The sequence below is a fragment of the Gorilla gorilla genome, chromosome 6, assembly GCF_029281585.2.
Source record: "Gorilla gorilla gorilla isolate KB3781 chromosome 6, NHGRI_mGorGor1-v2.1_pri, whole genome shotgun sequence".
NCBI lineage: Eukaryota > Metazoa > Chordata > Mammalia > Primates > Hominidae > Gorilla > Gorilla gorilla.
This window is the reverse complement of record NC_073230.2, coordinates 84,630,738-84,651,643: the sequence shown is the minus strand read 5'-3', so window position 1 is coordinate 84,651,643 and position 20,906 is coordinate 84,630,738. Positions and strand designations below refer to the sequence as shown.

Below are 20,906 nucleotides of genomic sequence, written 5' to 3'. Positions count from 1 at the left end.
CCAGGCGCCATGGCTCACACCTGTAATCCCAGCACTTTGGAAGGCCGAGGTGGGCGGATCTCGAGGTCAGGAGATCGAGACCATCCTGGCTAACACGGTGAAACCCCGTCTTTACTAAAAATACAAAAAAAAAATTAGCCGGGCGTGGTGGCGTGCACCTGTAGTCCCAGCTACTCAGGAGGTTGAGGCAGGAGAATTGCTTGAACCCGGGAGATGCAGGTTGCAGTGAACCGAGATTGCACCATTGCACTCTAGCCTGGGCGACAGAGCGAGACTCCGTCTCAAAAACAAAAACAAACAAACAAAAAAACCAGCGTCCTCCCTGCAGATGAGCAGGAGATCGAAGGGCCCGAGAATAAGGTGCTGACCCCCAGCACACACCCACAGAGCTGCCCCCTCCCCAACCAAGCTTTGGCCCAAGGGGAGGGTCCCAATGCCGGGCTTTGGAGTGGTTTCCCAGTGGGTTCACTATTCCCTATTCTCTCCCCAAGGCCAAAGCTAATAAACGAAGTGCTGATCTGCCTCCAAAGCCTCTCCCCAGCCTATTAGATGACAACAGATGTGTATTGTAGGATTCCATATATGGGGGTAAAATGTATTTGCAGTTGAATATAAAAGCATAGAGGCTGGGCACGGTGGCTCGTGCCTGTAATCCCAGTACTTTGGGAGGCCAAGGCAGGAAGATTGCTTGAGCCCAGGAGTTCGAAACCAGCCTGGTCAACATGGTGAGACCTCGTCTCTATCAGAACTAAAAAAATTTTGCCAGGTGTGGTGGTATGTGCCTGTAGTCCCAGCTACTTGGGAGGCTAAGATGGGAGGATCACTTGAGCTGAGGAGCTGGGGTTGCAGGGAGCTATGATTGAGCCACTGCACTCCAGCCTGGGCGACAGAGCAAGATCCTGTCTCGAATAAATAAATGAATCAACAAATAGAAAAAGGTCTTGAAGGACAAACTTCTAGAGTGGAGATGGAAATTGCCTTTGGAATGTGTATTGTGTACTGTCAACTTTTTACTCCATATATTTAGTGGGATGGGTTGAATTTTGTCCCTAAAAAGTCATACGTTGAAGTCCTAACCCCCAATTCCTTAGAATATGGCCTTATTTGGAAACAGGGTCTTTGCAGATGTCATTTGTTAAGATGAGGTCGTGCTGGCGTGGCGTGGGCCCCTAATCCAATGTGACTGGTGTCCTTATAAGAAGAGAAGAGGGGCCAGGCACGGTGGCTCACACCTGTAATCCCCGCACTTTGGGAGGCCAAGGAGGGTGAATCACTTGAGGTCAGCCTGGCCAACATGGCAAAACCCCATCTCTACTAAAAATACAAAAATTAGCGGGGCATGGTGGTGCATGCCTGTAATCCCAGCTACTTGGGAGGCTGAGGCAGGAGAATTGCTTGAACCCAGGAGGTGGAGGTTGCAGTAAGCCAAGATCGTGCCAGTGCACTCCAGCCTGGGTGACAGTGACAGAGCAAGACTCTGTCTCAAAATTAAAAAAAAAAAAAAAAGGAAACAGAGGGCTGGCATGGTGTGGTGTGGTGTGGTGGCTCACACCTGTAATTCCAGCCCTTTGGGAGGCTGAGGTGGGAGGATCACTTGAGGCCAGGAGTTTGAGGCCAGCCTGGGCAACATAGCAAGACCCCATCTCTAAAAAATAGCCAAGTGCAGTGATGCACACCTGTAGTCCCAGCTATTCAGGAGGCTGATGTGGGAGGATTGCTTGAGCCCAGGAGGTCAAGGCTGCAGTGAGCTATGATTGTATCACTGCACTCTAGCCTGGGCAACAGAGTACGATGCTTTGAAAAAAAAAAATTAAAAAAAAGAGAGAGAGAGAGAGAAGAGACAGAGACAGCGACAGTGACACAACACCCAGGGAGAAGATGGCCATGTGATAATACAGGCAGAGATGCAGTGATGCTTTTGCAAGCCAAGCCACACCAAAGACTGCCAGCAAACACCAGAAGCTCTGGGAAAGGCCTGGAAAAGATCCTCCCTCACAGCCCTCAATAGGAAGCAACCCTGCTGGCACCTGGATTTCAGACTTCCAGGCTCTGGAGCTGTGCGACAGTAAATTTCTGTTGTTTAAGCTGCTCCGTTCATGGTACATTGTTCTGCCAGCCCCAGCACACGAATACACTTTGTACGGTGAAATATTGCACAGTGAGAAGTCCCTCCTAATAAGGATCAGAATATACAAGAAGTATTCCTTGTGAAATTAGAATTCAAATATGCGGCTAGGCACGTTGGCTCACGCCTGTAATCCCAACACTTTGGGAGGCCAAGGCGGGCGGATCACCTGAGATCAGGATATCGAGACCAGCCCGGCCAACATGGCGAAACCCCGGCTCTACTAAAAATACAAAAATTAGCCAGGTGTGGTGGTGGGCACCTGTAGTCCCAGCTACTCGGGAGGCTGAGACAGGAGAATTACTTGAACCCGGTAGGCAGAGGTTGCAGTGAGCCAAGATTGTGCCGCTGCTCTCCAGCCTGAGTGACAGAGCAAGACTCCATCTCAAAAAAATAAAGCCGGGCATGGTGGCACACGCCTGTAATCCCAGCTATTTGGGTGGCTGAGACAGGGGAATTGCTTAAACCCAGGAAGTGGAGGTTGCAGTGAGCCAAGATCATGCCACTGCACTCCAGCCTGGGCAACAGAGCAAGACTCTGTCTCACATAATAATAACAATAAATAAATAAATATTTTTTAAAAATTTAAAAATAAAAAGCATGTCATCAAGTCAACCCCTCACTCTAACACGGCTCCCGGACTTGTGTGTGGGTCTTGGCATTTAATGCAGCAACCCCTTATGATTACCCTGGTTTTTGTTTGTCTGTTTGTTTGTTTTCTAGAGACAGGGTCTCAATCTGTTGACCAGGCTGGAGTGCAGTGGTACAATCATAGCTCACTGCAGCCTCGAACTCTTGGCCTCAAGTGGTCCTCTCACCTCAGCCTCCCAAGTAGCTGAGACTACAGCCACACACCACCACACCTGGCTAATTTTTTAAAAAATGTCTTGTAGAGACAGGGTCTCACTATGTTACTCAGGCTGGTCTTGAACTCCTAGGCTCAAGCGATCCTCCTGCTTCGGCATCCCAAAGTGCTGGGATCACAGGCATGAGCCACCATGCGTGGCCATTTAAGGATTTTGAGATGGGAAGGTTCTCCTACAAATCCCAGTGGGCCCAATGTAATCATAAAGGTTCTCCTAAAAGTGCGCAGGAGGGTCAGACTCAGAGAAGGAGATGTGACCCTGGATGCAGGCCAGAGAGAGAGAGAGAGAGACAGAGAGAGAGAGATTTGAGGATGCTGCAGTGCTAGCTCTGAAGATGGAGGAGGGAACCATGAGCTGAGGGATGCAGCCAGCCTCTAGGAGCTGGAAAAGGGAAGGAAAAGAGCTCTCTGCGACAGCCTCCAGAAGGAACACAGCCCACAGACACCTTGGTATTTATTTTATTTTATTTTTTATTTATTTTGAGACAGACTCTCACTCTGTCACCCAGGCTGGAGTGCAGTCGTGCGATCTCAACTTACTGCAACCTCCGCCTCCCGGGTTCAAGCAATTCTTCTGCCTCAGCCTCCTGAGTAGCTGGGATTACAGGCGTGCGCCACCACGCCCAGCTAATTTTTTATTTTTAGTAGAGACAGGATTTCACCATGTTGGTCAGGCTGGTTTCGAACCCCTGACCTCGTGATCCGCCTACCTTGGCCTCCCAAAGTGCTGGGATTACAGGCATGAGCCACTGCGCCTGGGCTGCCCACTATTTTTATTTTATTTATTTTTATTTTTTATTTCTTTTTTTTGAGACGGAGTCTCACTCTGTTGCCCAGGCTGGAGTGCAGTGGTGCGATCTCGGCTCACTGCAACCTCCACCTCCCGGGTTCACGCCATTCTTCTGCCTCAGCCTCCCGAGTAACTGGGACTACAGGCGCCCGCCACCACGCCCAGCTAATTTTTTTGTATTTTTAGTAGAGACGGGGTTTCATCGTGTTAGCCAGGATGGTCTCAATCTCCTGACCTCATGATACGCCCATCTTGGCCTCCCAAAGTGCTGGGATTACAGGCGTAAGCCACTGCGCCCAGCCATGCCCACTATTTTTATATTTTATTTTATTTTATTTTTGAAATAAGGTCTTGCTCTGCCTCCCAGGCTAGAGTGCAGGGGTACAATCATAGCTCACTGCAGCCTGGACCTCCTAGGCTCAAGCAATCCTCCCACCTCAGCCTCCCAAGCAGCTGGGATTGCAGGCATGTGCCACCATACCCAGCTAAACATTTTATTTTTTTGTCGAGATAGGGCTTTGCTATGTTCCCCAGGCTGGTTTTAAACTCCTAGGCTCAAGCAGTCCTCCTGCCTTGGCCTCCCAAAGTGTTGGCATTTCAAGTGTGAGCCACGATGCCCAACCTTCTGCCCACTTTAGAGCCATTTCACTCCCCCTAGCTGGCCTCTTTGTCCCAAAAACCCCTGCGTGTGCTTTGTGTCTCTCCCAGGCCCAGCAGGGACAGCTCTGGCAGGAAGCCACGGTAATCCTCTTTCCGATTCTCGGACCCCTCCCCACCTTCCTGGAAGCCCCAGGCCGGCCTGGTACCTCTAAGGAGAAGCCACATGCATGCCACCCTGTCCCTCTGACTGGAGCCTCCCATCACTGTGTGGAGCCCCCTCCTCCCTAAGCCGCCAGATCCACCTCAAGCCCCACCTTGCTGCCTAAAAATAACACCTCCGCGTCCTGCTGGCTCCCCAATCCCTCCCCGCCCCGGGCTCCTTCTGGTTTGTATTCTCCCAGCCGGCTGTGTGCTGTGAGCCGGCGCCAGTGTGCCAGGCGGACCGCAGGCCCGGAATTAGGTTAACTCCGCTGCAGCCCTGGAGGGAGGTCACCTGTTTGGGGCCGTGGTTGCAGGTACTGAAAATGCTCCCTCCACGGGCTGGGGCCTGATTCTGTGTTGGGGGAAGGCAGTGACATGTGCATGGGTGTGTATGTGTCGGGGGCTGGGTACGGTAAGCTTTGACAGTGGTGACTGATGGCAGATATACCCCAGGCTGGGCTGAGCTCGGCTAAAATGTCTGGCTCAGGAAAGAGGGGCGCAGTGGGACCCTCCCAGCTCCTGCTGCAAACCCTAGAGCAAACCCTGGAAATGTCTGCACGCAGAGCATCTTGTCGCCTGGAATCTTCCATCTGCCATCTCACAGAGTCCCAGGAGGCCTCTGAGGGAGGCTGTTCACCCCACATTACACATGGAGAGGCAGAGAGGCGCTGCCCTGAAACCGCCTTTGCAAAAATTACCACAGTGAGAAAATTATGACAGTGAAGGAGATCTGATCTAACCAACCCCCATCTTGCCTTTTTTTTTTTTTATTTTTTTTTATTTTTTTTTAAGACAGGGTCTCATTCTGTTGCCTGGGCTGCAGTGCAGTGGCACAATTATGGCTCACTGCAGCCTTGACCTCCTGGGCTCAAGTGATCCTCCCACCTCAGCCTCCCGAGTAGCTGGGAACACAGGTATGTGCCACCATGCCCAGCTGAGTTTTGTAGAGGTGGGGTCTCGCTATGTTGCCCAGGCTGGTCAAAAACTCCTGGGCTCAAGCAATTCTCCCGCCTCAGCCTCCCAAACTACTGGAATTACAGGCATAAGCCACTGCGCCTGGCCAGGTTTTTGCATTTCTGACGACTGATTGCTTCCTCCAGACCCACCAACTGGCCATGTGTCCCCACCCAGATGTGCACTTCCTGGCCCCCCAAACTATCCTCAAAAAACCCTGGCCTCCAAATTTTTGGGGAGATTGATTTGAGTAGTAATTCCATCTCCTACGTGGGGTGGCCAGCCTCATGTCAATTACACTCTTTCTTTTTTTTTTTAAGATGGAGTTTCACTGTTGTTGCCTGGGCTGGAATACAATGGCACGATTTCGGCTCACTGCAACCTCCACCTCCCGGGTTCAAGCCATTCTCCTGCCTCAGCCTCCTGAGTAGCTGGAATTACAGGCACCCACCCCCATGCCTGGCTAATTTTTGTTTTGTTTTGTTTTAGTAGAAATGGGGTTTTGCCATGTTGGCCAGGCTGGTCTTGAACTCCTGACCTCAGGCGATCCACCCGCCTAGGCCTCCCGAAGTGCTGGGATTACAGCTGTGGGCCACCGCGTCTGGCCTACGCTCTTTCTTTATTGTAATGCTGTGGTCCCAGGGAATTGGTTTTGTCTGTGGAGTGGGCAGGAAGAACGCATTGGGCGACTACAGCCCCCAGCCAGGCACGGTCCTGGAGTGAGCCCAAGACAGCTATTGCTGTCTTTATGGGATGGGCACCCTGTGCCCTGCTGGGCATGGATGTGGGGTGGGGGAAATTAGCAAGCTCAGACTCAGAGTAGAAGACCTAGCCTGCGGTCACACAGCACGTTGATGGGTGGGTGGCACCTGAATCCTCTGAGCCCCAGCAGACCCTACCCCAAAGTGCTTCTCCTGGGTAAGGGAGTGGGGTCATTGACCTGGCTGTGGTCATCAGCCTGGCTGTGGGAGGGAGTGAGACTGTCTCAGGAGCTCTGGGCAGGGCCTGGTGCTGGGAGCCAAGCCAGGCATCTCCAAGGGGTGCCAATATGACTTAGACACGTTCATTTTGTGGATAATGAATAATTCACATATGCGAATATGGGTATCAGAAATGCTAGAAACCAGTGCATTGAGCCTAGCACATCCTGGGCGGCGCTGCCTAGAACACAGCTTAGTACAAATATGAGTAGACTTAAAGAAAGGGATAAAGGAAATAGCCCTGCAGGAGGAGTGGAGCGAGAATGTGGACATAAAATATGAATTATAGGCCAGGCACGGTGGCTCACGCCTGTAATCCCAGCACTTTGAGGCAGAGGTGGGTGGATCATTTGAGGTCAGGAGTTTGAGACCAGACTGGCCAACGTGGTAAAACCCCGTCTCTACTAAAAATACAAAAATTGGCCAGGCGTGGTGATGGGCACCTGCAATTCCAGCTACTCGGGAGGCTAAGGCAGGAGGATCACTTGAACCCGGGAGGCAGAGGTTACAGTGAGCTGAGATCGCACCACTGCACTCCAGCCTGGGTGACAGAGGAAGACTCTGTCTCAAAACAAAAAACAAAAACAAAAAAAAACAAAACATGAATTACAGCCAGGTGAGGTGCCTCACGCCTGTCATCCCAGCACTCTGGGAGGCCAAGGCAGAAGGATTGCTTGAGCTCAGGAGTCCAAGACCAGCCTGGGCAACATAGTGAGACCCCCATCTCTACTAAAAAATAAAATAAAACAAAATAAAATAAAATAAAAATTAGCACACTTGTGGTCCCAGCTACCAGGGAGGCTGACGCAGGAGGATCACTTGAGCCTAGGAGGTTGAGGCTGCAGTGAGCTATGATCGCACCACTGCACTCCAGCCTAAGCGACAGAGCGAGACCCTGTCTCTAAAAAAAAAAAAAGTAAAAAAAGACTTCTGCTGCCTGGGCTTCTCTGGAGTCTGGGGCCCCTTGGACAACCAGGAAAGGCCTTGTGGAAGAGATGGGGCCTCGGGCTAGGACCTCATGAAGGAAACTTCAGTCCATCTCCTCCTGTCTCTGGGTAGCTGGGGCTCCAAGTCAGTGTGGGTGTGCTTTTCCTTCGGACAGCCACCTCTGCAGGCTACATTTTCTACTCTCAGCCTCAGCTTGCTAACTTCCCCCACTCCACATCCAGGCCCAGGAGGCGCCTGGCACAGGATGGCCATCCCATAAAGACAATAGCTGCCCTGGGCTCACTCTGGGACTGTGCCTGGCTGGGGGTTGTAGCTGCCCGATGGGTTCTTCCTGCCCACTGCACAGATAAAACCAATTCCCTGAGACCACAGCATTGTAATAAAGAAAGAGTGTAATTGACATGAGGCTAGCCATGCCACGTGGGAGACGGAATTATTACTCAAATCAATCTCCCCGAAAATTCGGAGGCCAGGGTGTTTTTTGAGGATAGTTTGGCGGGCCAGGGTCCAATGCATTGGCAGGTATATTAGGCATGGGTGCACAGGCATGGGTGCCCATGTGTTTTTGTTTTCGTTTTTGTTTTGAGACAGGGTCTCGCTCTATCTCCCAGGCTGGAGTGTGGTGGTACAATCTCGGCTTACTGCAACCTCTGCCTCCTGGGTTCAAGCGATTCTCCTGCCTCAGCCTCCCGAGTAGCTGGGATTATAGGCATGTGCCACCACGCCCGGCTAATTTTTGTATTTTTAGTAGAGACGGGGTTTCCCCATGTTGGCCAGTCTAGTTATAAGGGAGTGTGTGTGTTGTGCATGTTGGGAGCTGCGTGGGTGTGGGGTGTGCCTGAAGTTTGATTCTCACGGGGTGAAAGAGGTATGTAGATACAGCCAGTGCATGGAGCACATCATGGGGTGTGAGGGGGGCGTGTAGAAAAGCGTGGGGGATGCATGGCTGTGCGTGTGTGGCATGTATATATGATATACAATACATGGTAGATGTGTGTGAGTCTGGCATGTGGGTGTGGATGTGTGCAATACATTCAGGTGACTGAATCTGTTCTTCTGGCAGACAGATCAGATGAAACTGGGTCACATTGTCCAAGGTAGCCTCAGCTGCTGTCTCTGCTGGCATCTTGCCCCCAGTCAGAACATGGGGACCCAGGTTCAGTGCTCCCAGCCTCCAAGGAGAGAGAGCCCACTGCACAATCCTTGGGGGTGAGGGTCCTTGGGCCGGGCACCTGCCCAGTGGACCTGGACACAGGTCCCCAGTATGGGATGAAGGGACTATGATGAGTAGGTGATGGCCAAGGAAAGAGGCGGGGGGCCTGGCACAGTGGCTCACGCCTGTAATCTTAGCACTTTGGGAGGCTGAGGCAGGTGGATCACATAAGGTCAGGAGTTCGAGACCAGCCTGGCCAATATGGTGAAACCCTGTCTCCACTAAAAATACAAAAATTAGCCAGGCATGGTGGCAGGCACCTGTAATCCCAGCTACTCAGGAGGCTGAGGCAGGATAATCACTTGAACCCGGGAGGCGGAGGGAGGTTGCAGTGAGCTGAGATCTTGCCATTGCACTCCAGCCTGGGCAACAGAGTGAGACTCCGTCTCTCAAAAAAAAAAAAAAAAAAGAAAAGAAAAGAAAAAAGAAAGAAAAGAAAAAAAAAGAGAGAGAGGAGCTGCACCTCAGGCCACCATTGTCCTCTGCCCTCTACCACTGCCCACATCATCACCCCATTCTCTCCTCATCCTAACCTTCCCTCTATTGGGCTGGGCAATTTTTTTTGTTGTTGTTGAGACAGAGTTTCACTCTGTCATCCAGGCTAGAGTGCACTGGCGCGATCTCGGCTCACTGCAGCCTCTGCCTCCTGGGTTCTAGTGATTCTCCTGCCTCAGCCTCCTGGGTAGCTGGGACTACAGGCATGCGCCACCACACCTGGCTAATTTTTTGTATTTTTAGTAGAGATGGGGTTTCACCATGTTGGCCAGGCTAGTCTCAAACTCTTGACCTCAGGTGATCCACCCGCCTCGGACTCCCAAAGTGCTAGGATTACAGTGAGACACCACACCCAGCTACTGGGCATTTTAAAAAACTTTTACTGCAGAAAGTATAGAAATCTGGCTGGGCATGGTGGCCCATGTCTGTAATACCAGCAATTTGGGAGGCTGAAGCAGGAGGATCATTTGAGGTCAGGAGTTCAAGATCGGCCTGGGCAACATGGCAGGACCTCATTTCTAAAAAAAAGAAAAAAAAAAAAAAAAAACTTAAAAAATGAACCGGGCATGGTGGTGTGCACCTGTAGTCCCAGCTACCCAGGAGGCTGAGGCAGGAGGATCACTTGAGCCCAGGAGTTCGAGGCTGCAGTGAACTATTATGGTGCCACTGCATTCCAGCCTGGGCGACAGAGCAAGACTTTGTCTCTAAAAGAAAAGAAAGTATAGAAATTGTACACACAGAGCCCAGTGCATTTTCACAAATTGAACATATCCATGCATCCAGCACCCAGCTCAAGAAACAGAACATTCTCAACCTTCCTTGTGCCCCCTTCTGGTCAGCATCTCCTGCCAATAACTACTCTCTTGACTTTAGACACCACAGAGGAGTTTTGTCAGCCATGATGTTTAACCGCAACACCTGAATCCCTCCCCTAACTCAACAGAGACATTAGCTCCTTTCTGCATCATGAGAGGTGAAGAGAAAGCTGGGAGGGGATGCTGTCTGTCCTTACCGCTGACAGGAAAAGGATGAAGGTCCTGCCTGGTCCCGGTCACAGATGCCTGTCATGGATCTCCAAGTCCCTGCCTGGGAGATTATTATTATTATTATTATTTTATTATTATTTGAGATGAAGTCTGGCTCTGTCGCCAGGCTAGAGTGCAATGGCGTGATCTCAGCTCACTGCAACCTCCGCCTCCCGGGTTCAAGTGATTCTCCTGCCTCAGCCTCCTGAGTAGCTGGGATTACAGGTGCCTGCCACCATGCCTGGCTAATTTTTGTATTTTTAGTGGAGACAGGGTTTCACCATGTTGGCCAGGCTGGTCTCGAACTCCTGACCTTATGTGATCCACCTGCCTTGGCCTCCCAAAGTGCTAAGATTACAGGCATGAGCCACTGTGCCCAGCCAGATTTCTGGGCTAAGTTCCTTGGCTCAAGCCTACAGGGGACCTCTGCCTAAACATAGCTTGATGACAAATAATTTGCTTGTGCTAGTGTGTTCAGGCAATGCTGCTGTAACAGTTAAACTCCAGCATTTCAGGAGCTTCTCACTACTTACTATTTCTCATTCTCTGGTAGTCCTAAGGTTTTGTTTTTGTTTTTTGTTTTAATTTTTTACTTAATTTTAGAGAAATAGAGGCAGAGTCTTACTATGTTGCCGAGGCTGGTCTCGAACTCCTGGCCTCAAGCAAGCCTCCTGCCTCAGCCTCCCAAAGTGACAATCCTAAGTTGATGTTTGTGGTCAGCAGGCAGCTCTCCTCCATGTGGTGATTCAGGGACCCAGGCTCCTTCCATCTTGTGGCTCCCCACCCAACCCAGGGCCTTGGAATCCTGGGCATTCTGCCAGCAGCCAATGCAACGGGGAAGGAGAGAGCAGAGAGGGCACATCTACTTTCTAGGGACTATTCCAGGAAGTGGTCACATCTGCTTGCATTCCATGGGTGAGAATTAGTCACATGGTCCATCTCCATACCAACAAGGAATGCTGGGAGATGTAGTCCCCAGATTGGCATTCTTGTCTCGCTGACAACTCTCCTTTCCGGAAGGCAAGCATGAACACTTGGTGGTCACAGTGGGGGTCGTGGGGAGAGAGAACGCAGTGAGCATGAAGTCTCTGCCCCTGCCTCAGCCTTGCCTGGAAAGCAGAGTTCACTGACTCAATACCTCATTCACTTATTCATTGGAATGCATCCTCATTCATTCATTCATTCATTTGCAAAATCATTCATGAATTCATTCATTCGTTTTTTTCCCCCAGGTCTCATGCACACACTCATCTGTGCATATGCATTCATACACACAGCTGCACCTCCTGTAAGACCTATTCAAGGCCTAGGGGCCTGGGCAGGGTAGCTGGGCCAGCCAGGGTCACACTCACTGTGTGGACAGTTCAGGGGGTTTCAGACTCTAGAGTCCCAAGAGGTCCAAGGGAAGAGGGGAACATGCTGAGGAGTCAGGAAATTGACAGCCTGGTTCTGAGAGGGCTGTCCCTCCAGCACGGCCTGCCGTCAAGGGCCTGGGTAGGTTCCGGGATCAGGAAGGGGGAAGAGCTGTGTGCCCTGCTCAGGGCAGGGGCCTGGGCCGCAGACCCAAGGAAGAGAGATGAGATGGGGCACAACCCCAAGGCCACTGGCCCAGGGGCAGGCCTGGCTTTGGGTCAGACAAATCCTGGCTCAAATCATTGCCCAGGATGCTTATGGACTGAATGGCTGTGGCCAAGCTGTGAACTGCCCTGATCCTCAGTGTTCTCATCTGTAAGATGGGACGCTGGTCCTTTGCTCACAGTCTCATTGTGGGATTAGAGGTAATCAGCAGGAAGTACAATCACTGGAATACAGCAGTTTCCATTTTTAAATTTTATTTTTATTATTTATTTATTTATTTTTGAGACAGGGTCTCATTTTTAGCCCAGGCTGGAGTGCAGTGGCCTGATTCAGCTCACTGCAAACTCCGCCTCCCAGGTTCAAGTGATTCTCTTGCCTCAGCCTCCTGAGTAGCTGGGATTACAGGCACCACCACGCCCAGCTAATTTTTGTAATTTCGGTAGAGACGGGGTTTCGCCATGTTGGCCAGGCTGGTCTCGAACTCCTGGCCTCAAATGATCAGCCCGCCTCGACCTCCCAAAGTGCTGGGATTACAGGCATAAGCCACCGCACCCAGCCTTATTTATTTATTTTTAGAGACAGGGTCTTACTCTGTCACCCTGGCTGGAGTACAGTTATGCAATCATAGCTCACAGCAACCTCGAACTGCTGGCCTCAAGGGTTCCTCCTGCCCCAGCCTTCCAAGTAGCTTGAAGGTGTGTGCACTGCACTCAGCTAATTTTTATTTTTTTTAGTAGAGACAGGGTCTCACTATGTCGCCTAGGCTGGTCTTGAACTCCTTGGCTCAAGTGATCCTCCCACCTTAGCCTCCCAAAGTGCTGGAATTACATGTGTGAGCCACCGTGCTCAGCCAGATTAGTGCAGTTTTCAAAGATGTGCGTCACTGTCACTCCTGGGCTCAGGCTGAGAGCAGACCTGGATCTGCAGGAGACTTGATTTGAAGCTCCTGCAAGTGGGTGAGGCATAGGCTACTGCTGAGAGCCATCGCTTCCCAGACTAGGATGACCTCAGGCTGGGATGGGGGCTGGACCATTAGGACTGTGTAACACCTTGGTGGTGAGAGGGGGTCCTAGGGCTGGGGGGCACATGTGAAGCTCTAGGCAGAAGCAGCAGAGGCCACAGCCTCAAAGTGTAGCCCCCTCCCCTTCTACATCACATCCCCAGATCTCAACAAAAGCTTTCTTCCTTCACATCCCCACGTCCCAAGAATGAGCAGCTTTTAAAAGACCCTAATGAGGGCAATGCTTACCCCAGAGCAATGGCCCCTGATGGTGGATTTACGAGCAATGGTGAGGAGAGTAGAAGGCTGGGAGGGAGGAGGGGCAAGCAGGGGAGGCTGCTGCCTCTGCTCATTTTTTATTAAAGATCTGCTTCAAGGTCAGCCCTGCCACAAGGGACTCCTCAATTTCCCAGGCTCTGCAGACAGAGAGGGAGATGTGCTGGGGGAGGGGAGGGAGATGGAGAGAAAGAGATCTGGATGGGCTAGGCAGAGGGGCACAAAGAGAAGAGAAGGAGCCTGCATGGTCCACAGGGGTCCCCCAGTATGATCCAGCAAAGTGCTGGACATGGGGGGTGCATCAGGGAGGTGCCGGAGGAGTGAGGAGAGAAAAAGGAGGCCGATAGCATGGGAATGTTGATGGACTGGGCCAGCAGAAAAGAGTGGGTATTTAAGGTATTGGGACAGCAGAGGGACCAGGTTTTGTTTTTTGTTTTGTTTTGTTTGAGACGGGGCCTTGCTCTGTTGCCCAGGCTGGAGTGCAGTGATGTGTTCTCAGCTCACTACAGCCTCAACCTCCTGGGCTCAAGTGATCCTCCCAGCTCAGCCTCCCAAGTAGCTGGGACCACAGGTGCATGCCATCATGCTTGGCTAATTTTTTTTTCTTTTTTCTTTTTTTTTTTTTTTTTTTGAGACAGTCTTGCTCTGTCACCCAGGCTGGAGTGCAGCGGCGCTATCTAGGCTCACTGCAACCTCCGCCTCCTGGGTTCAAGCGATTCTCCTGCCTCAGCCTCCTGAATAGTTGGGATTACAGGTGCCTGCCACCATGCCTGGCTAATTTTTGTATTTTTAGTAGAGATGGGGTTTCACCATGTTGGTCAGGCTGGTCTCGAACTCCTGACCTTGTGATCCACCCGCCTTGGCCTCCCAAAGTGCTGGGTGTGAGCCACCGTGCCCGGCCTTAATTTTTGTATTTTTTGTAGAGATGGGGTTTTGCCATGTTTCCCAGGCTGGTCTTGAACTCCTGGTCTCAAGCATTCCTCCTGCCTTGGCCTCCCAAAGTGCTGGGATTATAGGCGTGAGACCCCATATCCAGCCAAGGTTTTGTCATTCTCCAGATAAAAGGCGCCACATGCATCATCAAATCCCTCTAGGCTATAACCATGAAATTTCTTTCTTTCTTTTCTTTTTTTTTTTTTTTTTTTGAGATCGAGTCCACCTCTGTCTCCCAGGCTGGAGTGCAGTGGCATGATCTCAGCTCACTGCAACCTCCGCCTCCCAGATTCAAGTGATTCTCCTACCTCAGCCTCCCGAGTTGCTGGGATTACAGGCACATGCCACCAGACCCAGCTACATTTTGTATTTTTAGTAGAGACGGGGTTTCATCATGTTGGCCAGGCTGGTCTCGAACTCTTGACCTCAGGTGATCCACCAGCCACAGCCTCCCAAAGTGCTGGGATCACAGGCGTGAGCCACCATGCCCAACCGAGAAGATTTCTAACAATAGAACTCATAGCAACCCTCAGAGACAAGTGTTATTAGCCCCATTTTACAGATGAAGAAACTGAGGCTCCAGGAGACTTTCCCAAGTCCACATGGCTACAAAGCAGCAAATCTGGCTCAGGTCCTGGGTCTGATTCCAGATCCCACTCATCCCATGGAGTCAGCCACATCCTCCCCACCTTTTGTGCCTGGCTTGAGACTCTCCCTCCAGTAATACCTCCCAGCTAAATGGGGTTTCACCATGTTGGCCAGGCTACCACAATTTTAAATAAAGAAAGAGGGGAAACTAGTGCTGGACAGGGAGACACTGTTTTATTTATTTTGTTTTTCATTTTCAGAGACAAAGTTTCAGTTTGTCGCCCAGGCTGGAGTGCAGTGGCATGATCACAGCTCACTGCAGCCTCAACCTCCTGGATCAAGCGATCCTCCTGCCTCTGCCTCTAAGTAGCTTGGACTACAGCTGTACACCACCAAGCCCAGCTCATTTTTATTTTATTTTTTTTAAAGAAACGGATACTCACTATGTTGTCCAGGCTGGTGAGACACTGTTTTATATGCAGATGTCTTTGAAAGGTTCATTGACCAAGTGCCATCTGAGCAGAGATTGCCTGTTCAGAGGGAGAGTGACTGGGGAGGGGGAGGACACAGGGCAGGGGTCTGGTATCAAGGCCTGGCCCAGGCAGACATTCTGAGGCTGCAGAAATGGGGACAGGGCTGGGCATGGTGGCTCACGCCTGTAATCCCAGCACTTTGGGAGGCCGAGGCGGGCAGATCACCTGAGGTCAGGAGTTCGAGATCAGCCTGGCCAACATAGTGAAACCCCATCTCTACTAAAAATGCAAAAATTAAAAAATTAAAAAATTAAAAATTAGCCGGGCATGGTGGTGGGTACCTGTAGTCCCAGCTACTCAGGAGGCTGAGGCAGGAGAATCGCTTGAACACGGGAGGAAGAGGTTGCAGTGAGCTAAGATCATGCCACAGCACTCCAGTCTGGGAGAAAGAGTGAAACTCCATCTCAAAAAAAAAAAAAAGAAGTGGGGACAGTCCCAGGAGATGGAAGGTCTAAAGGGCGAAGGGAGGAACTGGAGAATCCCACAGACTCACAGGTCTCTGACTTAGAGACCGGACTTGGGGCAGGGAAGTTTCTTGGGTCAGGGATCTAGAATGAAACAGACATCCCTGTACAAAGGTCCCATTGACGAGAGCTTGATGAAGGGACCCTGCACACAGGTGCAGATGAGGATATGAGAATGAACCGACAAGACATAGAGAAGCGGCCGAGGACTTAAATTACTGGGAAGCCGTTACCACTCCTAGGCTGTAGGGAGGAAGCTGAAAGCCAGAACTTGGCCAGAAGAACAGGAGGTGGAGAAGAGGGGCAGGAGTGGAACTCAGTAGGGGAATAAATCCCTAACTTATCTCTCCTCCCCTTCTCCTGGATCTGGCTTCTCCTGGTGATGCCTCCCCTTAGATGAACCCAACTGGACGCCAAGAGCGAGGGAGCCTGGGTAATCGGCCCACAGAGGCCAGCCTCCCTCCAAGGCCTAGAGCAGGGCAGAGCCAGAGCCAGAGGATCACACAGAGAAAAGGCAGCACAGATGGCGGTGCCATTTTTTGAAACAAGTCGCACAAGGGGAGGAGCGCGTTTTGGGGAAATTAGCAGGCTGGGTGGGGAAACCAAGGCGGAGTCTATCCCTATGAGCCAGGAGAAGGGAGCGCGAAGGGAGAGGGGGGAATATTGGGATGGAGAGGTGGCCTGGGATTCCAAGACTGGTAGAATGCAGAGTTCCAGGCAGCTGGAGAAGTTTGCTTGCAGCCAGCTTTTTTTTTTTTTTTCTGAGATAGAGTTTCACGCTGTCAACCAGGCTGAAGTGCAGTGGCGTGATGTCAGCTCACTGCAACCTCCGCCTCCCTGGTTCAAGCAATCCTCCCACCTCAGCCTCCCAAGTAGCTGGGACTACAGGAGCCCGCCACCACATCCAGCTAATTTTTGTATGTTTAGTAGAGACAGGGTTTCACCATGTTGGCCAGGCTGGTCTCGAACTTCTGGCCTCAAGTAATCTGCCTGCTTCGACCTCCCAAAGTGCTGGGATTACAGGTGTGAGCCACCGCCTCTGGTTGCAGTCAGCTTTTATAGGCCCAAATCCCCTTCTCCCCTGAAGCTGCTCCCATCGCGAAACCAGGGAGGCAGGTACTGCAGAGACAGACCAGGGGAGGGCAAGAGAAGGTGTGCCCAGCTGGGGCAGTGTTCCCAGGTGCTAATTCCGGAGTTGAGGCCAGGGTCGGTCAGGAACCAAAGCAATGTGGTGAAGTTTCATAAAGCCAACTTTGGCTGGGCACGGTGGCTCACGCCTGTAACCCCAGCACTTTGGGAGGCCACGGTGGGCGGATGGATCACCTGAGGCCAGGAGTTTGAGACCAGCCCGGCCAACATGGTAAAACCCCATCTCTACTAAAAATACAAAAATTAGCTGGGCGTGGTGACATGCGCCTGTAGTCCCAGCTACTCAGGAGGCTAAGTTAGGAGAATTGCTTGAACCCGGGAGGTAGAGGTTGCAGTGAGCCGAGATCGTGCCACTGTACTCCAGCCTGGGCAACAGAGCAATGCTCCATCTCAAAAAAAAAAAAAAAAAAAAAAAGACCAGCTTCATTTAAGGCATGCATTTCACTCTGAGATGATGCCGCGTCTCCACACCTCCTGTAAGTTTCCTCCACTCCTCTCCACACACCCAGCCATGGTTCTTCAGTCAAGGAAAGGCCTGCAGCCGCCAGCCCCAACCCCCCACTCCCAGGGCCTTCTCCCAGACCTTGACCTGCCTGGGAAGTCCCAGCCAGGCACAGAGGGGGCAGCTCCTCTCAGGAAGAAGGAGCAACCAAGCTGACTGGTGCTAGGCCAGCCCAAAGTCTCAGCAAATGAAATATTCATGCAGCCAGAAGGCAGGAGATCAGCAGAGGACTTGCCCCCTGGGGCTGTGGAGCTGCAGTACTGGTGGCAGCAGCTGTAGCCCACCCCTCTCCCTCACCCTCGATCTTTGTTCTGCAAATAGTGCAAGGGCCTGCAGTTCAAGGATCTTAAACACACACACACACTCCAAAGATTCTGGTAGGTAAGGAAACCTGGGCAAAGGAAGAGGGGAGGGGAAGAGTGAAACCGCCTTTGCAAAAATTATAAGAGAGGGCCAGGCGTGGTGGCTCATGCCTGTAATCCCAAGACTTTGGGAGGCGGAGGCAGGCGGATCACCTGAGGTCAGGAGTTCGAAACCAGCCTGGCCAACATGGTGAAACACCTGCCTCTACTAAAGAAAAAAAAAAAAAAAAGAATGAGGGCCGTAGAGACAGGGTTTTGCCATGTTGGCCAGGCTGGTCTCGAACTTCTGAACTCAGGTGATCCGTCCACCTCAGCCTCCAAAGTGCTGGGATTACAGGCGTGAGCTACCGCGCCTGACCAGGCTTTTGCATTCCTGTCAGATTATTCCACTCAGACCAGCTACTCCTCTGTGGCCCTATCCAGAAGTGGACTCAATGCAAGAGGACCATTTTCCACATCCACAGGAATGCATCCCCAACCAAAGTTTGAGACCAGCCTGACCAACATGGAGAAACCCCGTCCCTACTAAGAATGCAAAATTAGCCGAGTGTGGTGGCACATGCCTGTAATCCCAGTTATCGGGAGGCTGAGGCAGGAGAATCGCTTGAACCTGGGAGGTGGAGGTTGCAGTGAGCTGAGATCGCACCATTGTACTCCAGCCTGCGCAAGAAGAATGAAACTCCATTTCAAAAAAAAGGAATGCATCCCCAACCAATCAGCAGCTCCCATTCCCTAGTCACCTCCCCCATCGACCCACCAAACTATCCTTGAAAAACTCTAGCCTCTGAATTTCTGGAGAGGCTGATTTGAGTAATAATAAAACTCTGGTCTCCCATTTAGTCGGCTCTATGTGCATTAAACTCCTTGCATATTGCAATTCCCCTGTCTTGATAAATTGGCTCTATCTGGGCAGCAGGCAAGGAGAATCCATGGGACAGTTACAGGAGGGCACACACAGACACAGACCCCAGAAAGACATGAATCCAAAAACAGATGCACAGGCCAGGTGCGGTGGCTCACACCTGTAATCACAGCACTTTGAGAGGCTGAGGCGGGTGGATCACCTGAGGTCAGGAGTTCAAAACCAGCCTGGCCAACACGGTGAAACACCCGTCTCTACTTAAAAAAAAAAAAAAAAAAATTAGCCAGGAGTGGTGGCGGGCACTTGTAATCTCAGCTACCCTGGAGGTTGAGGCAGGAGAAATGCTTGAACCCAGAAAGCGGAGGTTGCAGTGAGCCGAGATCGCACCATTGCATTCCAGCCTGGGTGACAAGAGTGAAACTCCATCTCAAAAAAATAAAAACAGATGCACAGACACAAACCCACAGGGGCACATACACACATAAACCCATACAAAGACTCACAACAAACATACACTCAGACCAAGGGATGCCTCTTGGTGTCATGCAAATGCTTCCTAAAATCTACACCCCAGGCACCTGATGTGCCTCACCACTGTTCCCTCAAGTCAGGGCTGCTGTGGCACTTCCAGTCCTGCCTCCTGACAAAGCCATGGAGACACCAATGGTGAGCTTGAAACAGGGGACTCCATGTTCCTGGTTTCTAATGTCTCTATTTAGGGAAGGTCTCTGGTCTCCCAACGTCTCCAACTCTGAATTTCCTTCACTTAGCCTGCTCACTGAAAGGGGGCCAGGAGCTGTGGGAGGAACAGACCAAGGTCACACAGAGAGTAACCCAATGGTGACTTGAACTGTGGAACCCAGACTCCCAACCCAGCAACATCAAAGGCTCAGCATTTCCATTCTCAAAATCCTCTCCCCCTGGCCAGGCACAGTGGTTCATGCTTGTAATCTCAGCACTCTGAGAAGCTGAGGAAGGGAAGGAGGATGGCTTCAGCCCAGGAGTTTGAGGTTGCAGTAAGATATGATCACACCACTGCAGTCCAGCCTGGGCAACAGAGCGAGACCCTGTCTCAAAAAAAAAAAAAGGTCTGGTGTAGCAGCTCATGCCTGTAATCCCAATACTTTGGGAGGCCAAGGCAGGAGGATTGCTTGAGTCCAGGAGTTCAAGGACAGCCTGGGCAACATAATCAAACCCTATCTCTATCAAAAATTTAAAGTTTTTTTGTTGTTGTTTTTGTTTTTTTGTTTTGTTTTTGTTTTTGAGACAAAATGAGGCTCTGTCACCTAGGATGGAGTGCAATGGAGCAATCTTGGTTCACTGCAGCCTTCGATTCTCAGGCTCAAGCCTTCCTCCCACTTCAGCCTCCCAAGTAGCTGGGACCACAGGTGCATGCATGCCACCACATCTGGCAAATTTTTGTATTTTTCATAGAGACAGGGTTTCCTCATGTGGGCCTGGCTGGTCTCAAACTCCTGAGCTCAGTGATTTCCCACCTCAGCCTCCTAAAGTGTTAGGATTACAAATGTGAGCCACTGCATCCAGCCAAAATTTTAAAATTTTAAAAAATAATTTAAAATCTCCTGTCTCCATTAGGATGTCTCTCACACTACACCCTCCTTTTTTTTTTTTTTTTTTTAATTTTTGAGATGGTGTCAAAAAATGACAGCCTCTGTCATTCAGGCTGGAGTGCAGTGGCGCGACCATAGGTCACTGCAGCCTCAAATTCCTGGGCTCCAGCGATCCTCCCACCTCACCTCCCTGGTGCCTTTTATTTTATTTTATTTTTGACCTTAAGTTTTGCTCTTGTCGCCCAGTCTGGAGTGCAATGGTGCGATCTCGGCTCACTGCAACTCCGCCTCCCAGGTTCAAGCGATTCTCCTGCCTCAGCCTCCCAAGTAGCTGAGTAGTTGGGATTACAGGTGCCTGCGACCACGCCTGGCTAATTTTTGTGTTTTTAGTAGAGACTGGGTTTCACCATATTGGCCAGGCTGGTCTCGAATTCCTGGCCTCAAGTGATCCTCCCGCCTCAGTCTCCCAAAGTGCTGGGATTATAGGCGTGAGCCACCGCGCCCAGCCCCTGGTGCCTTCTTTAACACTGGGTGGGAAGAGAGTGTCCTGGCGAGGCCTCTGCACACCGACTGCATTTCCCAGACCCAAACTAATAACCTCCCTTGCCCCAGGCGCCTTCCAGGACTGACATGCCTCCTCTCGCAAGTGGGGGAAACAGATGTCCCCGGGGGCTGGGGATAGTGGCGGGGGTGTGGGGAGGTGAGGGGCGAGGGGAAGGGGGGGAGGGGGGCGAAGGGAGGGAGGGGGGCGAAGGGGGCGGGGAGGAGGGGGAGCCGGCCGGGAGACGGCCCGGCCCAGCCGCCGGGGCTGTTGCCTCCGCTGCGGGCGTTCCTCCAGGCCTGCGGAGGGCGCTGCGGGCGCGGGGCTGGGCCGCTCTGGCTGGCGGGCGAG

At 51.5% G+C, this 20,906-nt stretch overlaps 1 protein-coding gene across 1 annotated transcript in view; it reads left to right on the top strand.

The window, feature by feature from the left end:
- Positions 1–18,577, top strand: part of LOC115935377 (general transcription factor II-I repeat domain-containing protein 1-like) — a 32,692-nt gene extending 14,115 nt beyond the window's left edge. The window contains exon 6 of the mRNA XM_031013391.2: positions 17,962–18,577. Coding sequence (XP_030869251.2) covers positions 17,962–18,070 — 109 coding nt within the window. The 3' untranslated portion in view covers positions 18,071–18,577. The remainder of the gene's footprint in view (positions 1–17,961) is intronic.
- Positions 18,578–20,906: the final 2,329 nt, after the last annotated feature.